The sequence below is a fragment of the Danio rerio genome, chromosome 8 (assembly GCF_052040795.2).
Source record: "Danio rerio strain M-AB ecotype USA chromosome 8, GRCz13ab, whole genome shotgun sequence".
Taxonomy (NCBI): domain Eukaryota; kingdom Metazoa; phylum Chordata; class Actinopteri; order Cypriniformes; family Danionidae; genus Danio; species Danio rerio.
In genome coordinates, this window is record NC_141028.1 from 17,862,229 (window position 1) to 17,886,348 (window position 24,120).

Here is a 24,120-nt window from a genome sequence, read left to right on the forward strand (position 1 = left end):
AATCGATGACACATGAATACCCTGTCAGAAAAGTCTAGTGGCTGGAAATTAACGGTGGCAATTATCAGTGTCTGCTGTTATGGTAATGTTGTTTTTTATGTGTTTAGATGAATATGGCTACGGTGCAAATACACAGTACAGTTACCAGCTTATTACATTATATCGTTATGATAACATGACATTGTTGCCTTCAGTCATTTCCTGAAGATAAATACAAAAATTAAAAATTAAAAAACAAAAAAAACGCAACTGGAATAACTACAGCAATTACCGTCGTTGATCTCATGCGACGTAAGAGATCACGATGGCATATGATGACGTGTGCTGCTGTTGTAGTGCTGTCTCATTTCTTAGGGGTAAAATTTGAGGCCATTTCCCTTTACACTCTGTTTTAAGGGCCATGGGGAGGGGGGAAGGGTAAAAAAAAGAAGACAGCAGCCATTGAAGAGAATGTCAAATTGACTTTCAACCCCATAAACTCTGCATTAGAAACACCTTGCATAAGCTGTAATTCATTTTTTGTAATTTGATGCAAAAATATAAATAATATCTATAAAAGCATATAAAGGCTCATACGTTTTGTTTTGTTTTAAATGAAAATATAAAACATTTTCAAGGGTAATATTATGATGACTGTTAAACGCGTCATAAAGGTCTTGTGAAAAGGGTCCATTAACTGGGTAACATTACTATTAGTGAAAGTTTTTACTAACACAAACAAATAATGTACAAAATATTTATTACAGTATTTATTAATATTATTTAATGAAATTAAAGTTGTTAATTTTGGATTATTTAAAGCATTAAATACTGTACAAGTATTGTTTATTCTTAGGTCATGAATTCAGATCACACTATTTGAATCTTCCTTTTCCATTCCTTCTTTTAACACATTTTATATTGATAGCATATTTTATATGCTTTTAGCAATCTAATCCTGGCAGATCGCTGGTAAACACACAGATCGCTAAAGGACAACAAATCCACCATTATATGGACTACAGATCCAGTCATGCACCACTCACATGTACCTGTTCCAGATTTTGTTTGTTTCACATACTCATGGCTGGGAGCCACTAGCGAACTGATCACATGGACTTTATAAACAACACACACACACGCACGCACGTACGCAAGCACGCACGCACACACGCACACACGCACGCACACACGCACGCACGCACGCACGCACGCACGCACGCACGCACGCACACACACACTGGGTTTAGTCTTGTTTATCTGTTACTGTAAACATTGACGCGTTTCTCTTGCCTTACTTTGCCGAGTTTTGACCCTCACCTTTGCACTGATCACCTGCCTGTACCGACTATTTGCTTGTGTATTGCCACGACTTATCTGGATTGCCCGTATACATATGTTTGTTCCTGTGCTGACTATTGCTTGCCTGATCATTCTCCTAATAAACCTGCATTTGGATCCTCACTCCTTCGTTAGCGTCCCATCACATTACACAATTATTTAAATTATTTGTTTTTCATATGTCTTATACTTACTGTATTTCATGTTTCTTTTATTCTTGTTTATATAAAGCACTGTGAAATACCAATGTGTGAATGTGCTCTTTAAATAAACTTGTAACTAAAGCCGTAATTAATGGATACTTATTTTAAAACATGACTGAGAACGAAAATACAAGTGTGAACACAGCTTAAGCTGAATGTAAAACAATAAATAATAGGAATAAACACATCTACCTGAACAACAAGGACACGTACTATCTGTTGTCTATTGACTAGCTGTACTTTAATTACTGGTGAGAAATGTTGTAATGCAGCAAGTCTACAGCCTCCCAGGTACTGATAACGGCATTGGACACAGATATCTTTCAACCTTTCAACAAGTTTTTTTTCTTCTTATTCTTCTGTTACAAACTGCATTGGAAATTAGAAGCGACTCTGGAGACTGGCCACCTCTTAAATGTGTTTTTGCCATGTGCTCCTTTTCATTATTGGAAAACACATCAGACTCTCCCACGGGTGAGAATACCTGGACACGGACAACTGATAAAGCTGGAATTGATTCAAACCCCAGGAAAGGTATCTGGCTCAAGACCTCCAGCCAAACTCACTTCATGCAGTTTTTCCTGCTCTCTGTCTAAAGGCAAGGTGTCACCGAGGCAACATCAATCTCTCCTTCTGTCCCTCTCTCGCTATCTGGCCGAAACTTTTTCACATTTTATCGTTAAATCGAGACGAGAATAGAGCCATGACCTCCAACTCTCAGGGCGTCTGTAACAGGTGTCAAAACTGTAGAAAAAAAAAAAAAAAACACGAAACTAGCATTCTTCACAATGCAAGCTCAAGTGGTGGAAAAATCATACTTAAGTACCATTACTTGCCTTAAAATGTAGTAGTTTTAAATGTAGTACAGGCCATCGACGTCAGTGTCCAACCTAAAGCAACCAAATATCAACGTCTAATGATGTTATAGCTTGTTATAGTTGGAGCTATAGCTTGTAGTAGTTTTAAATGTAGTAAAAGTATCCGTTAAAAATATTATTCAAAGTATGAGTAAAAGGTAGCCCTTTTAAAAGTACAAGAGTAGTGAATAGTGAGTATTATGCTGTAAAAAGCTTATGCATTTATATGTAATTTGTGGATGTGTGTAAATGTAACATGATGTTTTGTGCCCGCTGTGCATTAGCTAAATGCACAACAGAATAGGACATTAATATTAGGTTAGATTTAGCTTGTGATTTCAGGTGACCAAAATTCAATGTCTAGCCAGCATCCAATGACAAGATTATTTTGATGCCCAATAACGATGACAAATGACGATGATATTTGGTTGATTTTAGGTTGTGTTAGAAAGTGACCAAAATAAAACAATTATCCAATATCTTAAACCAACGTCATATTGACATCAAATACTGACATTTATTCGTCAGGTATGGCAACCAAAACCCAACATCTGATAGACGTCATAGCTGTAACGTCCACACAACTTCAAGCTATAACATCATTAGACGTTGATATTTGGTTGCTTTAGGTTGGACGTCGACGGCCTGTTGTTGGGTTCTGTCGTCAACCTAATTTTCCTTCCTAACAAAATGCAACATCCCCACGACGTTGGGGTTCAATAGTAAATCTGACGTCATGTTGACATCTTGTGCCTGCTGTGTATTTAAGGCCATTTCACACAGTAAACATCCGTCATCTTCTCATGAGTCTTTCGACTGCATCTAAACAGTCTCTAGGTCAATGCGTGTAAAGATTTTGGACATCTTGGACACTTTTAATGATTCCATACAAATTGCTGCAATTATAAAATCGCCCATGTGTTGAGGTAGTTCATTATGATGTGATTTACTTTCTATGTGTGATTTGATTGGACAGAAATCAAACTTATTTTTCTAATCTCCATAGACAAGAAAAAATAGGGACTGCAGGTTGAAGGAAAGTAATGGGGTAAAAGTACAGATACAACACTAAAGAGGTACTCAAGGGAAAGTAAAAGCACACATTTATAAAACTACTTAGTAAATTACAATTTCTGAGCTACTCAATTACAGTAGTTTGAGTATTTGTAATTTGTTACTTTATACCACTGGCGAGCGCTAGTCCGGGAGTCCCATGAGGAAGGCTGCGCTGTGTGTGTGAACGTGGGTTTTGAGCCAAGCGGCCTCTAGATGCTAATTAATGACATCAATTACGCAATGTCACCCAAATCACTAGACTGTCATTAAAATGGGACTAAATAGTAAAATAATCACACGCATTAGCATTTTATCAAAAACAGGGCTGGGAATAAATGCAACAGCAGTAATTGCTTGACATCTATCTTTTAGCGTGGACACGCAGAACCCTCGGCGGCACAAAATACAGAGCGTCTGCGTCTGTGCTTCGCAGCCCACACGCTTGGCAGCAGTGATAAAGGGGCCAATGAATCTGAAAAGGTTCAAATTTTCTTGCTGCCCTTGTATCGGTATTGCGCGAATGGAAAAAAAAAAGGGCCCAAAGCAAGTGTGTTCATTTCATAACAGTCGGCAGGTCACAGGGAGGCATTCACTGTGAAATGTACTAAATTGTACCATCGATCTCAGCCATGAAACATGCCGGCTTTTCTGAAGCCCCAGACTCCTGGAGGCACTCTTTTAAAAGAGCCACTCACCGCCGTCGACTGCGGTCTTCCCCTCTTCATCTCATCCGGGAGAATGCGGGGTTAACGTTGTTACCCCTTTAAACCCAGATTTAGATTATGTAGTGCTTTGTTCTCCTTCCCTTTCATTCCTTGCCTTATCGTTTTGTTAGCTGTACGGTTTGAGTCCTTAGTCGGTAAACAGAAGTCACTTCAAATTTCATGCTATCTCTTTACGAGTTAATTATGTGAAGTCCTACAAAGGACAAAAGACGCTTTGCCAGCAGGACAACAGTCTAGCTCCTTTTCCGTTTCTGTGGGCTGTTTTTTTTTTTTCAGCTTTGTCGTTTTGTTTTCATCTCTCCCTAACACACTCCCTTCCTTCCCTTTCGTTATCTCTTCCTCTAGTTCCTGCTTTATATCCCTGGCCAGGCAATAAGAATAATCTTTCCTGCGGAGAGTTGGGAGATAAAGACAGAAGAAGCTGAAGGGTCCTTGGTGAGCCTGTGGCGAAGAGAAGGTCAACAGTGCTGCTAAGAGGGGTCTGTTATCAGGGTGGTAGCATCCTACTGGGGAGGCGGCTGCCCTGTTTATTTACAGTTGATGCTCCCCTGTTGGTGTGCGCTATAGTGCCTGGGGCTGACTGCTCTGTAATGGGAGGCAGGCACCTGAAGAGGAGACGGGAACAAGAGAACCCTGAAATCAACAGCAACTCCTATAGGTCACTAATAAGAAAAGGGGCTTTCATTGTAAGAAGCATGAAATGTCAAACAAACAAATAATCAGGATGAAATGTTGATCAGTTGTATCAAAGTGCAACATAATACCTGATACAAATCCAGTTTTAAAAATGATCATTCCATACGCAATTATTAAAGGGATAGTTCACCCAAAAATGAAAATTCTGCCATCATTTGCCAACTCTTAACGTTTCTTTCTTTGAACACACACACACAAAAAAAAAAGTATTTAGAAAAACGCTGGGAGCTGGGACACTTCTAGAGGTATCCATAATCCTGGTCCAAGCCGTATCTATTGCAAATGCAGTGGCGGTCATGGAGTGGAGAGCATGAGATATCTGAAAGACCCCAGTGACAGGCGAGTCTTCGCATTCATTCCGTGAATGACACCCACCGGTGAACTACTTACACCTGCAGATTTTCCATGACGGATATCCAGCATTCTCCAGCCTTGGTGCCTAGACTAAAAAGTGTGGCCAGAGGAGAAATGGTCATGCCCAACTGAGCCTGGTTTCTCTCATGGATTTTGTTCCTTCATTTTCGTCAACTGGTGAAGTTTTGTTTCCTGCCACTGGCTTGCTTGGTTTAAGACTTTGATGCCAATCAATAGATTTGCTCTTCAATGTTTGGACTTTCAGCAGTGAAATTTAAACCCCACTGAACTGAACTAAACTGAAATTCAACTTTAAAAACTGGACTGACAGTTGACTAGAATTCAGTTGACTAGAATTTCTCTGTTAAGCAGCTTTGACACAATCTACATTGTAAAAGCGTTACAGAAATAATCATGAATTCAATTCTTTTGTTTCACAAATAGGTCGTGAACAGGTGAAGGGAGTGTTTTTCATTCATGAATGAACAATCCATTAATTATTGTAAACAAAATATGAACTGAATAGAATTTGAATTTTGATGTGTATTTATATTATTGCTGTAAATGTTTAAAATATAATTTATTTTTGGGACGGGGGTCATTTGAGATTTATAGACCTTATAGGCCTTACAGAAATATTACTCTATAGACTGATGGATTGGCACTTTAACAATTGTCAATCAAAACTATGGAGCCTTTTTTAAATAAATACTGTATTCAGCAAGGATGCATTTTAATTTCTGGATAATTTGTTTAATTAAATATTGGCTGTTTCTCAATTCCAAAAACGGACATGCGCTCTTGTGAAGTCCGGTCTTGCCGTCACCCCGAGGTCACCCTGAAGGAAAGAAGTCAGGAGCCCGCAAGAACAGAGCACAAAAACTTTACAAATATACCTTGCACAACACAAATAAAACATTTTAATAAGAATTGCCTTTATAAGGTCTCATTTAGAGAAATTCCTGAGATAAATAAGTTTTATATCTGAACTTTAATAATAAATCTGTAGAGCTTCACATCTCCTTTATTCAGCCACAATGACTTCTGGGACTTCGAGCGAGTTCAGTGCTCAAGTCTGCATCGGTGCATCCTTGATACCAAGAACACGACCTTGAGTTTTGGAACTGAACTTTGGCGGTTGATGATGATGTTACACAAGAACACTGATGAATGCATATCGAGACACAGCCATTGTCTTGAGCAAGGATGCATTTAAAAATAATACAAACTACAATGGTAATGGAATCAATTAACATTTCAAAACATAAAAAAATAGAAATCAGGCATTTCAAATTTAAAGAATACTTCCACAATATCATTGTTTTGCTGTTTTTTTTCCATCAGTCTTTAACAGTAGTTAGTACAGTCCATCCTGTAAACTTGCATCCAAGCTCAACCCTTGATTGTGTTTTGTTTGGTCTACTCCAGGCTATCAGTTTGGAGTGAAAAATAAAAAGACTCCTCTAGCAAGGTGCAGTCGACACGAAGAGGTTGGTGTGCAGCGATAAACTCAGTGTTGAGTCCCACTGCAGTAGCATGAAGTAAACTAGTGCACATCTGGTCTGTGGTGCTGTGTTGTGTGGCAGTGTGATAAAACCACAGCTGAATCGATGGCGTGCGGCCATTGTGGACCAAGAAGGCTGCAAAATGCCAGCAAGGCTTCTTGGCCATTCTGAGCTAGAGACACAGAAATCTCTCAACGTGCAAAAGCTTTCCAAACCAGGGAATTACATAAAGTGATGCTACTGTCAATGGCCTGATAGACTCGAATGGAAAGGAATAGAACGGAGGGGTTCAACTGCAAGCCGTTCAGAAATCTTGGCAGAAAAATCAGTGCTCCTTCTCACCTCCCTTTGCACAAGCACTCTAGCAAACTACACCCACCGCGGTGTAATTACTTAAGAGAATTAAGCAACAGTGCTCTAAATATATAGTGGAAAAAAAACGAAAAAAAAACGAATAAATACAAAGAAGAGAAGCTCACTAGAGGGGAAGGCACACTTTTCTGATTTCTGCAAGGAAGCAAAAACAATTTCGGCTACACTGCTTATACTCAATTTACACTTCAACTTCCATTGACAATCATCATACTTATATTGTACAGGATATATTCAAACTGTTTAAACGGTTTCTGTTTATAGACCCGCTGTATTGGAGTCTCTAGCGAACGATCAATTAACTGATGAAATGTCACCATCTAAAGCCTGGTTTAAGTTAAAGGTGCTGTATGTAAGTTTTTGACTCTTCTAAAGCATAAAAATACCACAATATGTTTGCAGATAAGTCAACATTCCTGTTTAGATGAAAAACAATGCTGAAGTCAGATATTCTGCTTTGAAAATGTGCATTACATGCTTGAACGACTGTCTTTGTTTTGGTTCTTTTAACCCACCCAATGCCAGTTTAGCCAATTATATTTCAGCACCCTTGGTGTAAAACCGCATATTCCATTCATTTAGTCCAGAAGACTCTATGCATCCACGACCAAAATGTGACCTCCAGTGGACAGTTGCAGCCTCCCAAATGAGACGTGAACTTAGAGTTTTACATGAGGTAGTTATTAATTAGAAAATAAGATAAATATTATGAACGTAAACATTAGGTGAGCAGGTTACATTGTAACTTAGCGTACTAACAACACGCTACATGGCAAGATTTGCAGTGATAAGCAGTTTGTCTGCTTGGACCAAACTAAAAACAACAGAAATTTAAATACAGACATTCAGAAGTGCAGAATAGTGATCTTACTGCACTCCAACGAAATGGTAAGGTTTTTATTCTAATTTATACATATTAAACCTCTTTAACATTATTATATTTACATACGGAATGATTGATGTGTTGGCAGAGACACTCTGAAATTCAATTTCAAGATCTGAGGTAAACTATCTGCTGCTGCTTTCAGTAGTATGACAATAAAAGTCACATAAATTGGCATTCAATCTCACATTGTTAGCATTTAACATTGAATAAAGCACATGAGGTGTACCTGAGGTTATCATTTATCCTGTTGTTCAAATGTCAGAAATAGAAGCGGTTTCTAAAACAGAAATTTCTGGAGTTGGTTAGGACAAAAACTCCTTTTAGTATGAAAAAACATGTCTTCTATTGTATGCCATTGCTTTTAGTTAGAAAACGGTTCAAAGCAGACTTAAATCAACCTTTAGGCATGACAGCCAGACACACTTACGTCAATCTAGCAACCTGCGCTTGCGTGGACTCCTCAGAGGAGCCGAGTGAAAATGTGTTTTAATCCAAGAGTTCGATACCTAGTTCAATTACTGGGTGTCAAACTTACATACTGCACCTTTAAAATATATGCTGTTCAATGAATAGTTCACCTAAAAAAATAAATTATTTACTCACCCTCAATTGGTTTTAAACCTTTATGAGTCTTTCTTCAGTTGAACACACAAATATTTTGATATCAATGCATAGCAAAAATTCCATGGCAGCTTTCTTCGAAAGATATTATTTTGCGTTCAACAGAAGAGTTAAACCTAAAAGGTTTAGAACAAGTGAAGGGTTAATAAATAATGCAATTTATATTTTTGGGTGAACAATCCCATCAAGTTTGCAAAAATATACCTTAAAAATATTACATTAAGGGTTATTTTAAAATCCAGTTAACATTCAGAATGGCTAATGTTGACTGGACAAATGAACACGAATTCAGCCAATAATACAATATTTGGAATGTCAGAGGTGTAATTTAATTTTTTTGTTTTTTTTTTGGACAAAAAGTGACTAAGAATTCAAGCAATATTTTGAGTAACGAAACTGCATAAACATGAAAAATAAAATCTGTAGAATGAGTCACAAAAAACAATAAAAAAGCTGCTTGACCTTTTTACAGGCAAAGTGCAAAATGCAGGCTGAGGTGCTGTTATGCAAAAGCAGACTATGCGGGATTCAATTTACGTTGCACATTTATTTTGAATAGTTTTAAGAGAAAAATAAAGCAGGGACGGTCATTTTGGCTGCATGGCAGGAGGCACTGGAATCAGCGGTGGCTGCCAAGAGCAAGGAAGCTTCTTGAACCTTCTTCAAAGGACAGATGCAAAGTTTTCAGTCTAATTAAGGGCAAAGTATTTGCACCCTTAAAATGTTCTCGATTCAAAGACGGTGGGCGGTCTAGAATTGGTTTTCTGCTAGACGCCGGCCTTTTTAGACACTCAAAGAATTTTTTTTCCCCCACAAAAATCTTCTCCGACACACTCCTCGGAGCCTACAGCGGCAGATGAAAGGCTATAGATTTTGCTATTAACGTTACCATCTACCACGCCAAATTTATACTGAATAATATTCTAACATGATGAATATCACCTCTTTTGCAGATCAATATGGTTCAGTCGGAATTTAAATGCTATGCTGTGCTCACGGAGATATCACAGAGCCAAGAATGCAAACAAGAGGTGCTGTTAGCAAAACAGCAAATCTAGATGCTCTACGGCACTTTGTGATTTTTTTTTTTACGTAACACTGAAGTGTTTGAATACAATCTCAGCAGAGAGCAACAATCAGAGCTTTTATCTTTGTAGGGGGGAATGTGCTCAAATGATGTAGAATAACAGTCAACAAGTTTGAGGATGGCACACAGGAAGCAGTTATCTGCTTGCAAAACATTCGTTATATATCCTCGAGTAGCACTGTACGGGAATGCACAATTTCAGCAGTGGCAGAACCGGCTTTTGGTTGGCTCTCAAGAAGCTGTCAGGCTCCAAACAGATGGTATTTCTATTAAAATTCCTCTCCGTTCTTATGCATCGGTTTACAAACATAGCCAGAGCATACAAATGTGTGGTATCAAACGCAACCTGACACATCAATGAACTTCATCTCAAAGAAAACGTTTTAAATAAATCAGCTGTATAAACAGAGGCGGTGTAAAATAAGAAAAAGGAAAAACACAGAGCACTAAAGCGTTACAAATCTCCAGCGTTTTCCCAAACTGCATGTCCTTGCCTGGAATGAGGAATGACACGTCCGCCTAGTGCCTGTGTTTACGGCATCAGGAGAGCTGCTGGGGAAATGGATTACTCCATCATCGTGGAGCAGCGTGTTCATGCAGCAATGTATCGCGACACGGCTCTGTGTGTAGTCATTTTCACCCGGGAGACGCTCTCTATTCCTCGCTTGCTGCGTCATTTCCTAACTTTGCTTCTGAATGCTCTAAATGAAAAAAAAGAGGCATGTTTTTGATCAGGAGCTTTAGCAGCAAAACAATGGCCCAACAAGCAGGCATGGGTCCTCGAAGCGTGAAATACGAAAGTAGTATTTAAACAAAACCCAAACTGTGGAAATGACTTCAAATGACTTTCCTACACAAAGTGGAACGGAGCCAATGGTGATGCTGACTCGATCACTTGACCTAGTATATTAAACACTCTCTACACAAGAGTGGCGGCTTAGCTCTGACAGCTCTCGCACGAGAGCGGGTTAAAGAGCTCATTGAGAAAAACACACGCATACGGCGTGACCCTGCGCAGATAGTCAGGAAAGCCGCCATTTGTTGAAGTCTCTCCTAATAGGGGTCAGCGTCCGGCTAAAACCGCACGGATTCCATTTGCTTTAAAGAAGAGGCAGTTGTGCTCCGAGTTAACCTCCTGCTAATAACTGTAAAATAGAAAACGCTGAGCCCGTGAGTGTTATGCTAGTCTTCATACCGCCCATTATAATGTGCTGGTGAGAGCATGTGAAGGGTGCTAATTGAAGTATGTGTCACGTTCGCAAGTAAAACACATGGCAGGAATTAGTTTCTAAACTGAGTGGCTGAAAGTGGGAACGTGTTGTACGGTTGGAAAACCGGTTTCTCGCTGTGTCTAATTTGATAGAGCTGAACCAACCCAACGTTCAATAAAGGCACATATTTCATGTTCATTCTTCTCGTGGAATAGGGAACAAAAAGGACTAGCAATCAAAATACTTTCACAGAGAAGAGGTTCTCACCAAGCAGAAGGTAAGACTTGACGGTCTTGTATTTGCCACAAAAAAAAATGGATAAAACTTCGGTTCATTTGATTGGTGTAGATGCAGTTTTTTTAATTTAGCCACAACTCAGTGAAGAGCACAAATTTACAATGAATTTGATTCTTATGCATACATTTGTGTATTCGTTTAATTATCAGAGTTTGCAGCAGCAAAAATGCAGTGCCAGTTTCCTTGGATAAAAGCACAATTTTGTATTTAATTAGGGGGCTTACTTTTAGTGAGTGAATTTGACGTCAAAGCTCAGGTTAATTTGTCTGATGATTCATGCATACTCTGGTCCAGTTCCCTTCAGATATCAATGCAATCACATTAATTCAAAGAAATGAGCTTCTATTAATGGTGCATAAATCAGTAAAACTGTAAATTTATGTTTACTCCCTCTCCTGATAAGTGTGACTGACAGCGTTAGAATTTAATCAACTCTCAATCTTTGTCCTTTTGAAACTTCGAAGTGTTGGTGCTTGAAAATGAGTGATAACTAGGCCCATATGGAATCTTAGTGCACAATTTTCTTCTGATTTTGAGTTTATCAATCAATCTATTTATTTACTTATGTGAATGTGTGTACATTTTAACTCAAATCCACTTATTAGGTACATCTTACTAATACTAGATTGGACCCACGTTTGCCATCAGAACTACATTAATTCTTCGTGGCATAGATTCAACAAGGTACTGGAAATATTGCTCAGAGATTTTGGTCTATATTGATAGGATAGCATCACGCAGTTGCTGCAGATTGGTTGGCAGTTTTGTGCATTCAGTGATGCTCTTCTACATACCTCGGTGGTAACAAGTGGTTATTTGAGTCACTGCTGCCTTTCTATCAGCTGGAATCAGTCTGGCCATTCTCCTCTGACCTCTCGCAACAACAAGGCATTTGCGCCTACAGAACTGCAGCTCACTGGATATTTACTTTTTTTTTCGGACCATTCGGAGATGGTTGTGCGTGAAAATCAGCAGTAAATGAAATACTCAGAGCAGCCTGTCTGGCACAAACAACCATACCACGTTCAAAGTCCCTTAAATCCCCTTTCTTCGCCATTCTGATGCTCGGTTTGAACTGCAGCAGATCGCCTTGACCTTATCTACATGCCTAAATCCATTGAGTTGCTGCCATTTAATTGGCCGATTAGAAATTTGCATTAACGAGCAGTTGGACAGGTGTACCTAATAAAGTGGCCAGTGCGTGTAAATCTATTTAGTTTTATATTAATTTCAGGAATATTATTGAAAATGCAAATGTTTATTTGATGTACAATAAAGTTTGTAAAGTGGATATATTATTTAAAAACTGTCTTTGTTTACCAAACAAGGGGTTCTAATTGGAAACCTCAAAGGTTAAAATGTTTAATTTATTTTATTTCATACATTAAGTTTTTAGCTACTATGCTCTCCAAATCATTTCATATAAATCTGCAGATTTTGTACAAACATCTGCATAGAAATAGCAAACAATGTCTGCAGATTCTGTTTGCCTCTGATAGTAACTAAAATATAACTGAATTTTTAATATCAAAGTAGAATATCCACACAAATACTTAATTGAACCACATATGTGAAAGGAACCTTAAACTCTTGCACCAACCATGTCAAAACAAAACCAGAAAAACACGTAGAAAAAGGGAGACATGGTGGCTCAGTGGTTATAGCACTGTCGCTTTATAGCAAGAAGGTCACTGGTTCGAGTCCCAGCTGGGCCAGTTGGCATTTCTGTGTGGAGTTTGCATGTTCTCCCCATGTTGGTGTGGGTTTCCTCCCCAAGCCAAAGGTAAGTGGTATAGGTGAATTGAATAAGCAAAATTGGCCTTAGGAAGGGCATCCACTGAGTAAAACATATGCTGGATAAGTTGGCAGTTCATTCCGCTGTGGCGACCACTCATGAATAAAGGGACTAAAGCAAAGAAAAATGAATGAATGAATGAATAAATTAATGAACAAGTAGAAAAGGTATTATATAAACTGTCTAAAAGTTAATAGTTAATATGACAGGCATATAGATTTTCACACACTAAAATAAGCATGAAAAACACAATCTGGCAAAAGTAACTAAAATCATACTTGAATACATTCTAAAGTTCTCAGGGCAATACGCCAGAGGACATACCTCAAAGAACACGTCAATAAAATATGCGCAAACACACGTGCGCTCAATGACATTCGCATGCAGGTATCGCAAAGGCCATCAATAACCTAAGAACCGATGTTTCATTCCAGATCTCTCTAGGCTGCAAGGCTCTGATCAAACATAACCAAGGCTGACGGTAGGAATGTCAGGCAGGATTATCACCCGTTTCATTTGCTTGTGCACATTTGAGATATCTGCTCGGCCCGCTCGTTCCACATTGCGGACACACACTCTATAACCGAGCACTCTAGGGGTGGGTAAATATTACAGCATGACTGAGCACGGACCACTGTGCACTTCTGCTCTGAGAAGCAGTTGCTATGTCGGCAGGAAAAGTGAGGGCCAATTCAAATTATGGTTCAGCTACATGGTTCGTCTCTGTGAATGAGACTTTAAGGATGCGCTACAGATGTGCAAAGTTCAAAGCACAAATATAACTGCTTGTTCTTTCATGTTAAATTACTTTGAACAAAATAACAGGTGTTAAAGGAAGCAAGGCTGTGGAATGAAAAAGATAGTTAGAGTCTTTTAAAATAGTTGAATGTCTTTTAACTTGATTGCTGGGTTTTTGCAAAGATTGTCGTGCAAGTTGCTTCCAGGTTAGTGTAGAGAATATTTGCATAGAAAAACAATGGAGCAGAATGAAAAAAAAAGATTTTTTCAGTAACATTAAGCACTTCTGAAATGACCTTTATATACTCCCAACCACTGTAGGAGAAAGTTCCTTCTGGAAGTAATGCATTATAATATTGAGTTACTACGCAAAAAAAAGTAACTAGTTGCGTTACTTAGTTACTTGTTATGATTTGTAATGTGTTATGTTTCTTGTAAGTTACTTTTGCATTACTTTGTCGTACCTGGCTGAGACTTTCTTTCAGAACATGCTGTTTTTTTTTGTTTTTTTTTAATAAAGAAGGTTATTATGCACCTTCATTTACCTTTAAAAAAACACATTAAAAATTAAGAATTTAGGATATTGTTGTCTTCTGAGAACTTTCTGACTATCCCCCCCCCCCCCCCCCCCCCCAATCACTGCTCCAGACATCATGAAAACCACAAAGACTTTATGGCAACTGGCAATCTGTAAAAATCTAAATTTAAAGTGGTCTAAATTAAGCGATTAGGAATGCTCATTACTAATATTGTACTACAAAATACTGTTTTGGGACATAATCGTTATAGTATCCATAAAAAAATGTAAAAAAAATTATGATTCTGACAAGGGATGTCTAGATTTGATCATGTGATTGGAAATTGGGCCGATCACGCAGTTTCAGACTTAATCAGACTCGGACGTTACATCCCGATAAGAACTTGAATACATGCATCTATACATATATTATCATTATTTTTGAACACATCTATAGTTATGTGGTGGCACAAAGTTAGACCTCTTTCTTGACGCGTGTAGCATGGCATCACTATTGCAGAGACACTATTGGTTAAATGCAGGTGTTGTGCCGAAAAACGCACCCCTACTGTGAAATGGGAGCGCACATTTCAGGACAATCGCTTTCCGATAAACAAAACTAAGGAATCGCGACATACTTTCCTTAGCGTTCTCAGTCTGTGTTTAATTAAAGCATAATATGATTATTATTATGATGAATAAAACAAAAACACAAAGTTTTTGAAACGCATTTAGTAGAACACTGAAGCAGCTTGAAGCGGAAATCATGAGTATGTCTGTGGTCTGGAACTTATGATTGCCAGTCAGGTATTTTAAGTTGAGGTGCTATTTGTTTTTATAATTGATTTTTTTAAATGTTGCATGTCCAAAAGTGAAGAATTAGGGTTATTTATTACTTGATTGTTCAAGCAACCTCTAAGAAGTGCTCTGTTTGTTAACAGAGTTGTTGAATGTATCGGATCTGGTTTCTGCATTGGCAGATACTCAAAATCAAATGACTCTCACTCAGGAAAAAAAAAAAAAAAACCTAATCAGGACATGCCTAAATTTGACCCATGTAATGTATTTTTGACTATTTGCAACAAACAGCAGGGAAAATAAGAACTGTAAATCTCATGGTTTCAGCAAGACAATGATCTAAATTTTAGATCATTGTCTTGCTGAAACATCCACCCTGTGAAAACAAAACAAACAAAAAAAAAGTCAACAGCACTTTAGAAGTATGTTTTCTGAGAAAAACCATGAGATTTACAGTTCTTATTTTCCCTGCTGTTTGTTGCAAATAGTCAAAAATACATTACATGAAAGCATTTGAGAGTTTTGGCTGTGTTTTAGATTCTAAAACACAGCCAAAACTCTCAAATGCTTTCAGAGAAAGAAAGTCAAGCTGTAGAATGTTCCAGCCAATCAACTGACTTCAATCCAATATAAAATACAAATTAAAGATCAGATTTGATAAACGAGACCAAAAGAACTATCAAGATTTCTACACTCTTTTGAAGTCGATGGGAAAAAAAAATCAGACCTGATCAACACGTGACTTCTTTCTCCATATGAGAAGTGTCTTTAAGCTGCCATCACCAAAAGAAAAACTTGTACATAAATTATTAATTACATTTCAGTGGTTCAGTACTTTCTTTCAATTCCATATCAACAGCTCCTTTAGAAAAATTATTCCCAGGAAAAAACATGACATGTTCAATACTCATTTCCCTCGCTGTAAGACTGGTTTTGTGGTCCACGGCCACATAAAGCCTCTATTCTACATGCAGTCCTAATTCTGTTTTATTTGTAAATGTACACTATAAATCACAAAAGTTTTATGTTCTGCTATTGCAGTTTCAAGACAATTAAAAAAAACAGCAAAAAAAATCCACTTTGTAAAATAACTGCACATTTAACAGCTGTTCTGCTTTGTGCACTGAATGAGTGATATATAGGTGAAGGGCCACAATGAGCGAGAATGTGTTACAGTAAAAGTCAAGAAGCGAGGCTCTTAACCTTGTGGTTTAGGAGGGGGTGAGCATGAAAACCCCTTCCACACATCGTCTCTGAGCGAAGGAATATTTTCTTCAGGGTCACAGCCATATAACACCATAGGCCTGAGTATCAGAATGAAAGAGATAAAGCTACAAAACTGACAGAGGACAAGCAAGCCAACTCCAACTTGCTAAAAAAAAAAAATAAAAAAAAAAACGCTTGATAAAAACAATAAATCAGATAACTTCTCTGGTTTCTTCTCAGACAGCAGCCCAAATCAATTCAGTCAAATCCTTCTTAAACCCTCCAGAATAAAAAAAGAAAACAGTAAGACACCGAACAGTGATGCAGCCTTCTTAGCCAGAGCTTGACTCTTCTGCTAAACACCAAGGCGTTTACAGGCAAAACTTTCATCTTCTGAGCGCTAAGCACAAAATCTTCAACTAATATCCTTTCTACTTGTCTTTTTATGCATGCCCATGTTGTTATGTTTTGTCGAGGGCAGAAATTCATCTATAGTACCCTAATTTCTGTGTAAGTACTCTTCATCCTCCCTGTAAGCCCCCGCTGTCCCCTGCAGCCACTTGTGCCGGGTGCCGAGCCTGATTGTTAGAATGTTCTTTAATCAATGGGGTCCTGACTGTCTTGATGCAGGGTGCACATCTGAAGTATATAAATATCTGCTTGCAATCCTCCTTTTTTTTGTTCCCATTGCCTACTTGTGTATTTTTTTACTTCATCCCCCTCTTGTCGTTTTGGGGTGTTAAATGTAATCATTCATCCACTAGATGAACTCTGCTAGAGTGACATGAAGCAATTTTTTTTGAGGGAAGATAAAAACAGAACGAGAATACTACTCAATGAAAAAAAAAGCGCAAAACAATTAAAGCCCCATCAGCGGAGAGATTTTTCCCTACTGTTTATCCTCATTAGCAAGCATGCGACTGAGGCCTTGTCCCCTCTCCAAACACATTCTTTTGTTCGCTGAATCTAAGGAGTTTTTTTTTTTTCATCTATTATGATTACAATGGATAATTTAAAATCCCTAGTGCAAATCCGTTAAATGCTTAGGGGGTACCGCACATGTTGGATTGTCATTGGTGGATGCGTTATATTCTGCCCTTGGTAGGAATCGAATCATTATGTAGACACACATACACATATATGCACTTGTGTACACACACACACACACACACCTTCTTCCTCTGCCTCTAGCTGGCACCAGATTTAATCAGCAGCTACAGTCAGTAAGTTTTATCACTCTGAGCTTCTGATAAGCATCAGCATGTGGAAATATATTTGAGACATAATTTGCCCCGAATGAATTATGACACTGATGAGAACATCTACGTGAATGAAAGGGAGGATGACGCGTACTTCAAAACATTCAAGATCCCCTCAAAATGCAAAGTGGTTTGCATTAAATATACTTTTAAAACCGCCATGCATGATGCAGATGCTTTTAACCTGAGGCCATAGATTAATGCAAGACTATCAGTGTCTGTTATCGTAAATAAAAAGTATGAACCAAAAGTCAAAAGAAAAAAATATATATACAGATATAAACAAATGTTTCTAAACTGGAAAGAAAGTACATTTGTTTAATAAAACCCCACCGATAATATCACACGATTAAAGTGCTAATTATAACCATTAAAGCTCTTTTAAATTCAAGAATCTATGGAATTTACATAATGCAGCAAACGTAACTATATCTATAGAGCCATCAATACCGTTTTAATGACGCCTTGGGGAAATATTCATTATGTTTTTTACTATCAAACTGTGCATAATGGGGGTTATTTTAATAAGTTATGCTAAAAAAAAAAGACTGAAGTGAGAGGGAATTAGAAACCTGTAGGCCCAAATGCCTAAGAAAAAGATATACCACTGACCTAATCTGCATACGGCTGACAAGAAAATGAGTTACATCTCATCTAAATGTAAATTAAGTGTTTTATGCCTTCAGTAAACAGTTTATGTATCCATGGTCTGTTTTAATTAACCAATTAGAATTTATTACCCGGATACTAAAGATAAGAGGCATTCTTCTGACTTTTTTTTTTTTTGGAAAATTCATGACAGCTGTCTAAAGAGAGAAAGAAACAAGAAACAATTTTTCTGGCAGAGGAAAGGAATTTGACTGATATCTTGGCTTTCAAGTGAGACACATTTGCTTGAAATCTCGCTAGATGGTGTGTTCTTGGTTTGAAAGCTTGCGTGTAGCAATCACAGCGAATATATCATTGTTGGAGAGCTGAAACTACTGCTCACAAAACTACAAGAAAATCAGTATTTGAACAGGTTCAACTGCACTTATGCTATTGTTTTGTTTTAATTAGTCACGCAAGACTTTTACAAACATGAAAAATAATTAATTTATTTATGAGGTGTAGTAAAGCCAATGAATAAATTATTATTCCATAAAGTAAAAATATATTCCAATTACTAAATAAAAACAAAAACAATATTTTTTAAGTGACTTTTACATGAAAAAAAATATTCACGTCAACACCAGAATGTCTAAAAGTTTCCTTTTTAAAAAAACAGCTGAATAAAATGTCACTCTACTGAAAGATTTTGTTATATTATTATCAGTTTGTTCAGTTTGTTTATCTTATTATCTTTTTTTTTTTCAAAAAAATTTCTGGTACAAAAAATTGCTTTAAAGGGTTTGTTCACCCAAAAATGTGAAAACTATAATTATTTACTCACCCTCATTCCATTCCAAAACCCTAAGATTAAGATATGTGTAATTAAATTAAAATCTTCCTGATCCTGCACAGACTGTAATGATCCCAGCTCATTCAAATACACATCCAGAAAAATAATAAAAACAGTAGTGCAGTGGTTCAATCTGAATATCATTAAACTGCAAGGATACTTTTTCATATGATTGAAGTTGTACATCCGCTAGTTCCCGCCTCTGAATGAGCAAGTTTTGTTACTTGTTGCTTTAAAAAAAAAAAAAAAAAAAAACACCCACAAAGAAACTTAACACTAAAGAACATAAAAACCTACTGCCAGCTAGCGTTTCGAAAGTGTTATTTTAGAGCAACACACACCACGCAGAAGTATAAATGCACGACTACACGCAAGGCAGGCACCATGGGTCATGCCTATCACTTGATGCAGAAGTATAATCCAGGCCTTAACAATATTTGGTAATTTTCTATAAGTTGAAAGAAACTATTGCTGTCTATGGAGGATCAGGGAGCTCTTAGATTTAATCTAAAATATCTTAAATTGCTCCTGGGGGTTTGGAATGAAATGAGGGTGAGAAAGGAATAACAGACTTTTTGGGGGGTGAACTAACCCTTTAAATTGTTGATGATTGGTATTTCTTGCCAAATGGTGCTGCAAGCACGCATACATTGGGGAAAATAGGTATTGAACACGTCATGTTTGTTGCTGGGAATAAAATTTATAAAGGAGCTGTTGACATGGAGTTAAACCAGGTTCTGGCAAAAAACCAACGATGGCTCTCATGTGGAGAATGAAGTCACATGCATTGATCAGGTGTGGGGGTTTTTTTTCCACAGACTTCAACAGAGTGTAAAAATCTTGATAGTTCTGAGGGTCTTGTCTATCAAATCTAATCTTTATTTTGTATTGCCCTTTTTTGTATTTCTATTGGATTCAAGTCAGGTGATTGGCTGAACCATTCTACAGCTTTCTTTTCTTACTCTGAAACCATTTGAGAGTTTTCTTGGCTGTGTTTTGGATCATTGTCTTGCTGAAACGTCCACCCTAGTTTCATCTTCATCACCCTGATAATGTTGGACTAAAGCTACTAATATTGATTTACAATAATGATGGGCAAGAGGATTCTAAAGAACTACTGAGAGATTCCAGCTGCTGTCTGGGCATTCGCTGCCTTTCTACACATCCCTTTTTTCATGTGTTCAATACTTTTTCCTTGTGTCATTTTAATTAATTAAACATAACTTAATTTGTGAACTAATTAGTTTAATTTTCTTTGCATATATGGGTTTCTTTGGTTGTGGTCAACAACACCTTTAGAAATGTTTTCTAGAAAAAAAAAGGCGACATGTTCAATACTAAGTTCCCCTATAGGGAACCTCCGTATTGACAAAAAATGCTTAAAGGATTCCAATTACTGCAAAAGGGTCCTACAAGAACTGCAAAGACTGTCAGTGGTTCCTAAAAAGGAACCCCTTTTTGAGAGAAAGAGCTTTGAGGCACTTAAAATACATATTGAAGTTCCCTGAGTACTCAACAGGGTATTTGAAGTTATTAAAAATAAATGAATTTGCTAATACTCATTACGGATATATTTATTTTGAAAAAGGGTTGATGCTAATACTTTGAAATGTGATGATGTACAATACATCATGTACAATACATGAAGTTCAAGATGTGATATTTTGCCCTTTGACTATATTTTTTTTATATCATTTAAATTTCAAAGGTGCTGACTTTCACTGTAACAAAGGAGACTCTGCAAATGGTGAAAAGTTATCACTTGCTGACAGGTGGCTTTCTGATAAATGAGCCCACATCACCAGAAACCTTTACATTTCCACATCTTCTTCAACATAAAGAGAAGAGTGTTTGATTAATGACCATCTACGTTAAGCTCCGAAAACTTTGCTGAACTATTGCATCTCAAGTCCTTCAATTGACACGGGGGCTTCAGCTCTCAAAGTCACTTACGTCAAAAGCCTTGATTGTTGCCAAGAAAGTGTCGCTTCCCTTTTGTCAGTGTGCAAGTGGTTAACATCATTTCACTGCAGTGTTGCTTTGCTGAAGCAGCAACAGGACATTAATTTGACATTAGCGCTGTAACATCAATTCCTCTCCATTTTCCAACTTGGATAATGCGTTTACTGGAAGCAGATTAATATCTATTCCATAAATCATTCAGAGAATTTGCCGAGCCAGAGACATGGGGGTAATGTCATATATGTTAGCTGATCCTGGTCTTGCGGGTGGATGTTCATTAATCAGTGCCTCGGGGTCCTTGGGGCCAGTCAGATGGGGAAACAGAGAAACTTATAAAACATCCTGATTATTTATTTATATTGACTTTGGCTCTGAAACCCATGTTATTATTCCGTGTCCTTTTATTGCCGTCCTTCACTGCATATCATCGTCATCCACTCTTGGATATCGCTTTCACAAACTACTAGCATCAGCATACAAGCAAGCTCACAACAAACATCAGTTTTGATAGCAATAAAGATCTCTGTGGTGATGGATGGCTCGATTCCTCAAGCGGAATGTGAACAGGGTTTTATTTTTAGTCCGGTAGAGCTTCTCAAAATCATATAGATTGATCAAGTTACTTTGGAATTGATTGGAAGAGGTCAGTTTTACGTTTCAGACACTAGATCCGTAACCAACTGCTTTTTTCAGCTTAACATTGAACACAAACTCACCAGCAACTGCTCGATAAGACCAGAAAGACTTGCTCCACCTAGAAATTGTACTATTACAGAATATTTCCAAGACCAAAAAATCTATATAAAAAAAACCCTCCCCACGGGGAGCCGAGCCACAGGCGAGCTTTTTCCCCGCAGAGGGGTGAATTGGTTGCCTGTCAAGAATATGAAAGCTGAGTCTCATCTGCTGGAGACCCTGAACCTAATCTCCCAGCAAAGAATGATATTGTGCCTGTTCCAGCCATACTGATTCACTGTCAATCTGGCCCAAAGCTGCTCTCAGCTGCCCACTTGACCTTGTCACTGCAAAAGCACTTTATTTTCATTACATCACTGTTCATTCAGACCAGCAAAAAAAAAAAAAAGTGCCAAACAAAGGCCATTTTACTCAAAGCATTCTTCAAAATATCATAACTTGCTTTAATTACAGTTTTCAGCGAGGTAGACCGACAAGAGCAGTCACTTTCAAATGAAACGCTTTAATTTTAACCCCCTCCATTTAAAAGGGAGATAATTATCCATTAAAAGCCCCGCTCACATGGACAATAGTCTCTCTTCGAGCTGTGCTGCCATATACGAAAACAGTATGGTTAAACAAAAGACACTGACGATGATTTCTGTACAAAACATGTTTGACTATTGAAGTCTACTGCTCTCCTGGGAAATCAAGGGGGTATTGCATTTGAAGAGGGACCATAGTGTTATTCTAACCGTTCAACGTATACATGCTGCTAAATCTTTAATTAACTGCCATGTTAATACATTGTTCAGCTAAGGTGCCGTTTAATTGATATTCTGGTTATATAGGAGATAAATTAGATCATGAACATGTCAACACCACACGCTTACGTTAATATGTTACATCCGGCTTGTTCTCATGACAAGCTCAGCACATGCTTTTAATGGCGACTTAAAACAATCCTTCGTAATAAATAATGTTAAACAATGTGGTTATTTGAATAATTGTATACATTTATGTTTGTGTATTGATTTATTAAAAGTTTATTAATGCTAAACTGTATGTTAAAAATGCTTTTAGCATTCCAGACTAGTGGAATGACAACTATAAGAATCTCAATAACACGTTGATGATGAAATAAAAACTATTGTACTATAGTTTCAACACAATCTAGAATTCTATATTCATTCCTTAATTTTATCACACCTTAGTAGTGAAAAAACTACAATACCATTAAAAAAAGTTTAATATTATATGCTAATTAGAACTTTTATTCAGTATGAATGTATTAAATTGATCAAAAGTGACAGTGAAGAAGTTTACAATGGCTGGTACAAATATTCACGCGGCACATCACTCCTATTTAACACCAATCCAAATGTGTGTGCATTTGCATGTTTTGCTAGCTTGATGTAGATGCATTTTCAGATTACAAAAGGGACTTATTTTCAGAAAATAATATTAAGTAGGTATTACATTTAGTTTGGAGAAAGAGAAAAGGAGAAATGTACAAAATACAAATAGTCTCTCACCACTCTCAAAGCACGCATCGAAAATGACATGGCCTTTCTTGGGTGGTCCGGTGTATCCTGGAGGAGTGACCATCAGTTTGTTTACGTTCCCCACAAGAGCATCCTCTCCTCCTGCTTCATTATCTGCCACACAAACAGTCAAAAATATTGTGAATGACCCTCAAATACTACTAAAATACTTTAAATCACTTATTTAAATTAATATATATATAAATATATATATATATATATATAAATATATTTATGCTATATACTATTTGTTATGATTGGTGACAACTTTACAATTATTTGGCAAAAGTTAAAGCATTTTCTAAAACTAAGTAATTTAATATTGTCACGTAATTAGAGTTGTGGTCTGAGTGCACTGTATGACAATAACAGCACAGACAATGAATTTCTCAATTTATTTAACTAACATGAGCTGATTTGACAATGTAACCAAAACATTAAAAAGCTAAATATGTTAGTGTTGAAATTTTGGGGAATGTATTTAAATCGAACTTGCGATTCTTATGCACAATACAGAAAAAGTAATTAGAACAATAGAAAATGTGAAGAATTTGAAGTATAAAAATTTAGTTTTTAAATTGAAGATACTCAAGTTCAATTAATTAGTTAAATTTGAAACAGCATAATTTATGTTTAAAGCTAGGAATAAATTACTTCAGAAATGCATACAAAAGTTTTAATTTTTTTAAAGACAAGGGGGATATAATCTGAGAGAAGAACTGAATCTTAGGTGGTTTGAAACAAGGACAACTTTAAAAATGCGTACTGTATATCTGTATGTGGTGTGAAATTATGGAACAGAGTCTCAAATAATGTAAGGATATTATTAAATGTAAAAATATATACATCTTATTAAAAGGAATGTAATGACTAATAGAGGTGATTGAAAAAGAACAAAATGAGAAAAGTATGATGAAATTTTAATTAATAACTGTTTGCAATACTATGTATTTTTTTGGGTCTGTGTAATAAATTGTAAATGTACAAATGGAATC

At 37.1% G+C, this 24,120-nt stretch overlaps 1 protein-coding gene across 21 annotated transcripts in view; it reads right to left on the reverse strand.

Annotated features, from left to right (window-relative positions):
- agbl4 (AGBL carboxypeptidase 4) overlaps nucleotides 1–24,120 on the reverse strand; it is a 680,504-nt gene that overhangs the window by 653,985 nt on the left and 2,399 nt on the right. For 20 of the 21 annotated variants that reach the window (XR_015497064.1, XR_015497066.1, XR_015497062.1 and 17 more), the window contains 1 exon segment: nucleotides 23,117–23,239. Coding sequence is in view for 3 of the 21 variants with exons in the window: in XM_087263312.1 (XP_087119438.1) it covers nucleotides 23,117–23,239 (123 nt within the window). In the remaining 18 variants the exon portion in view is untranslated. 21 annotated transcript variants of the gene reach the window in all.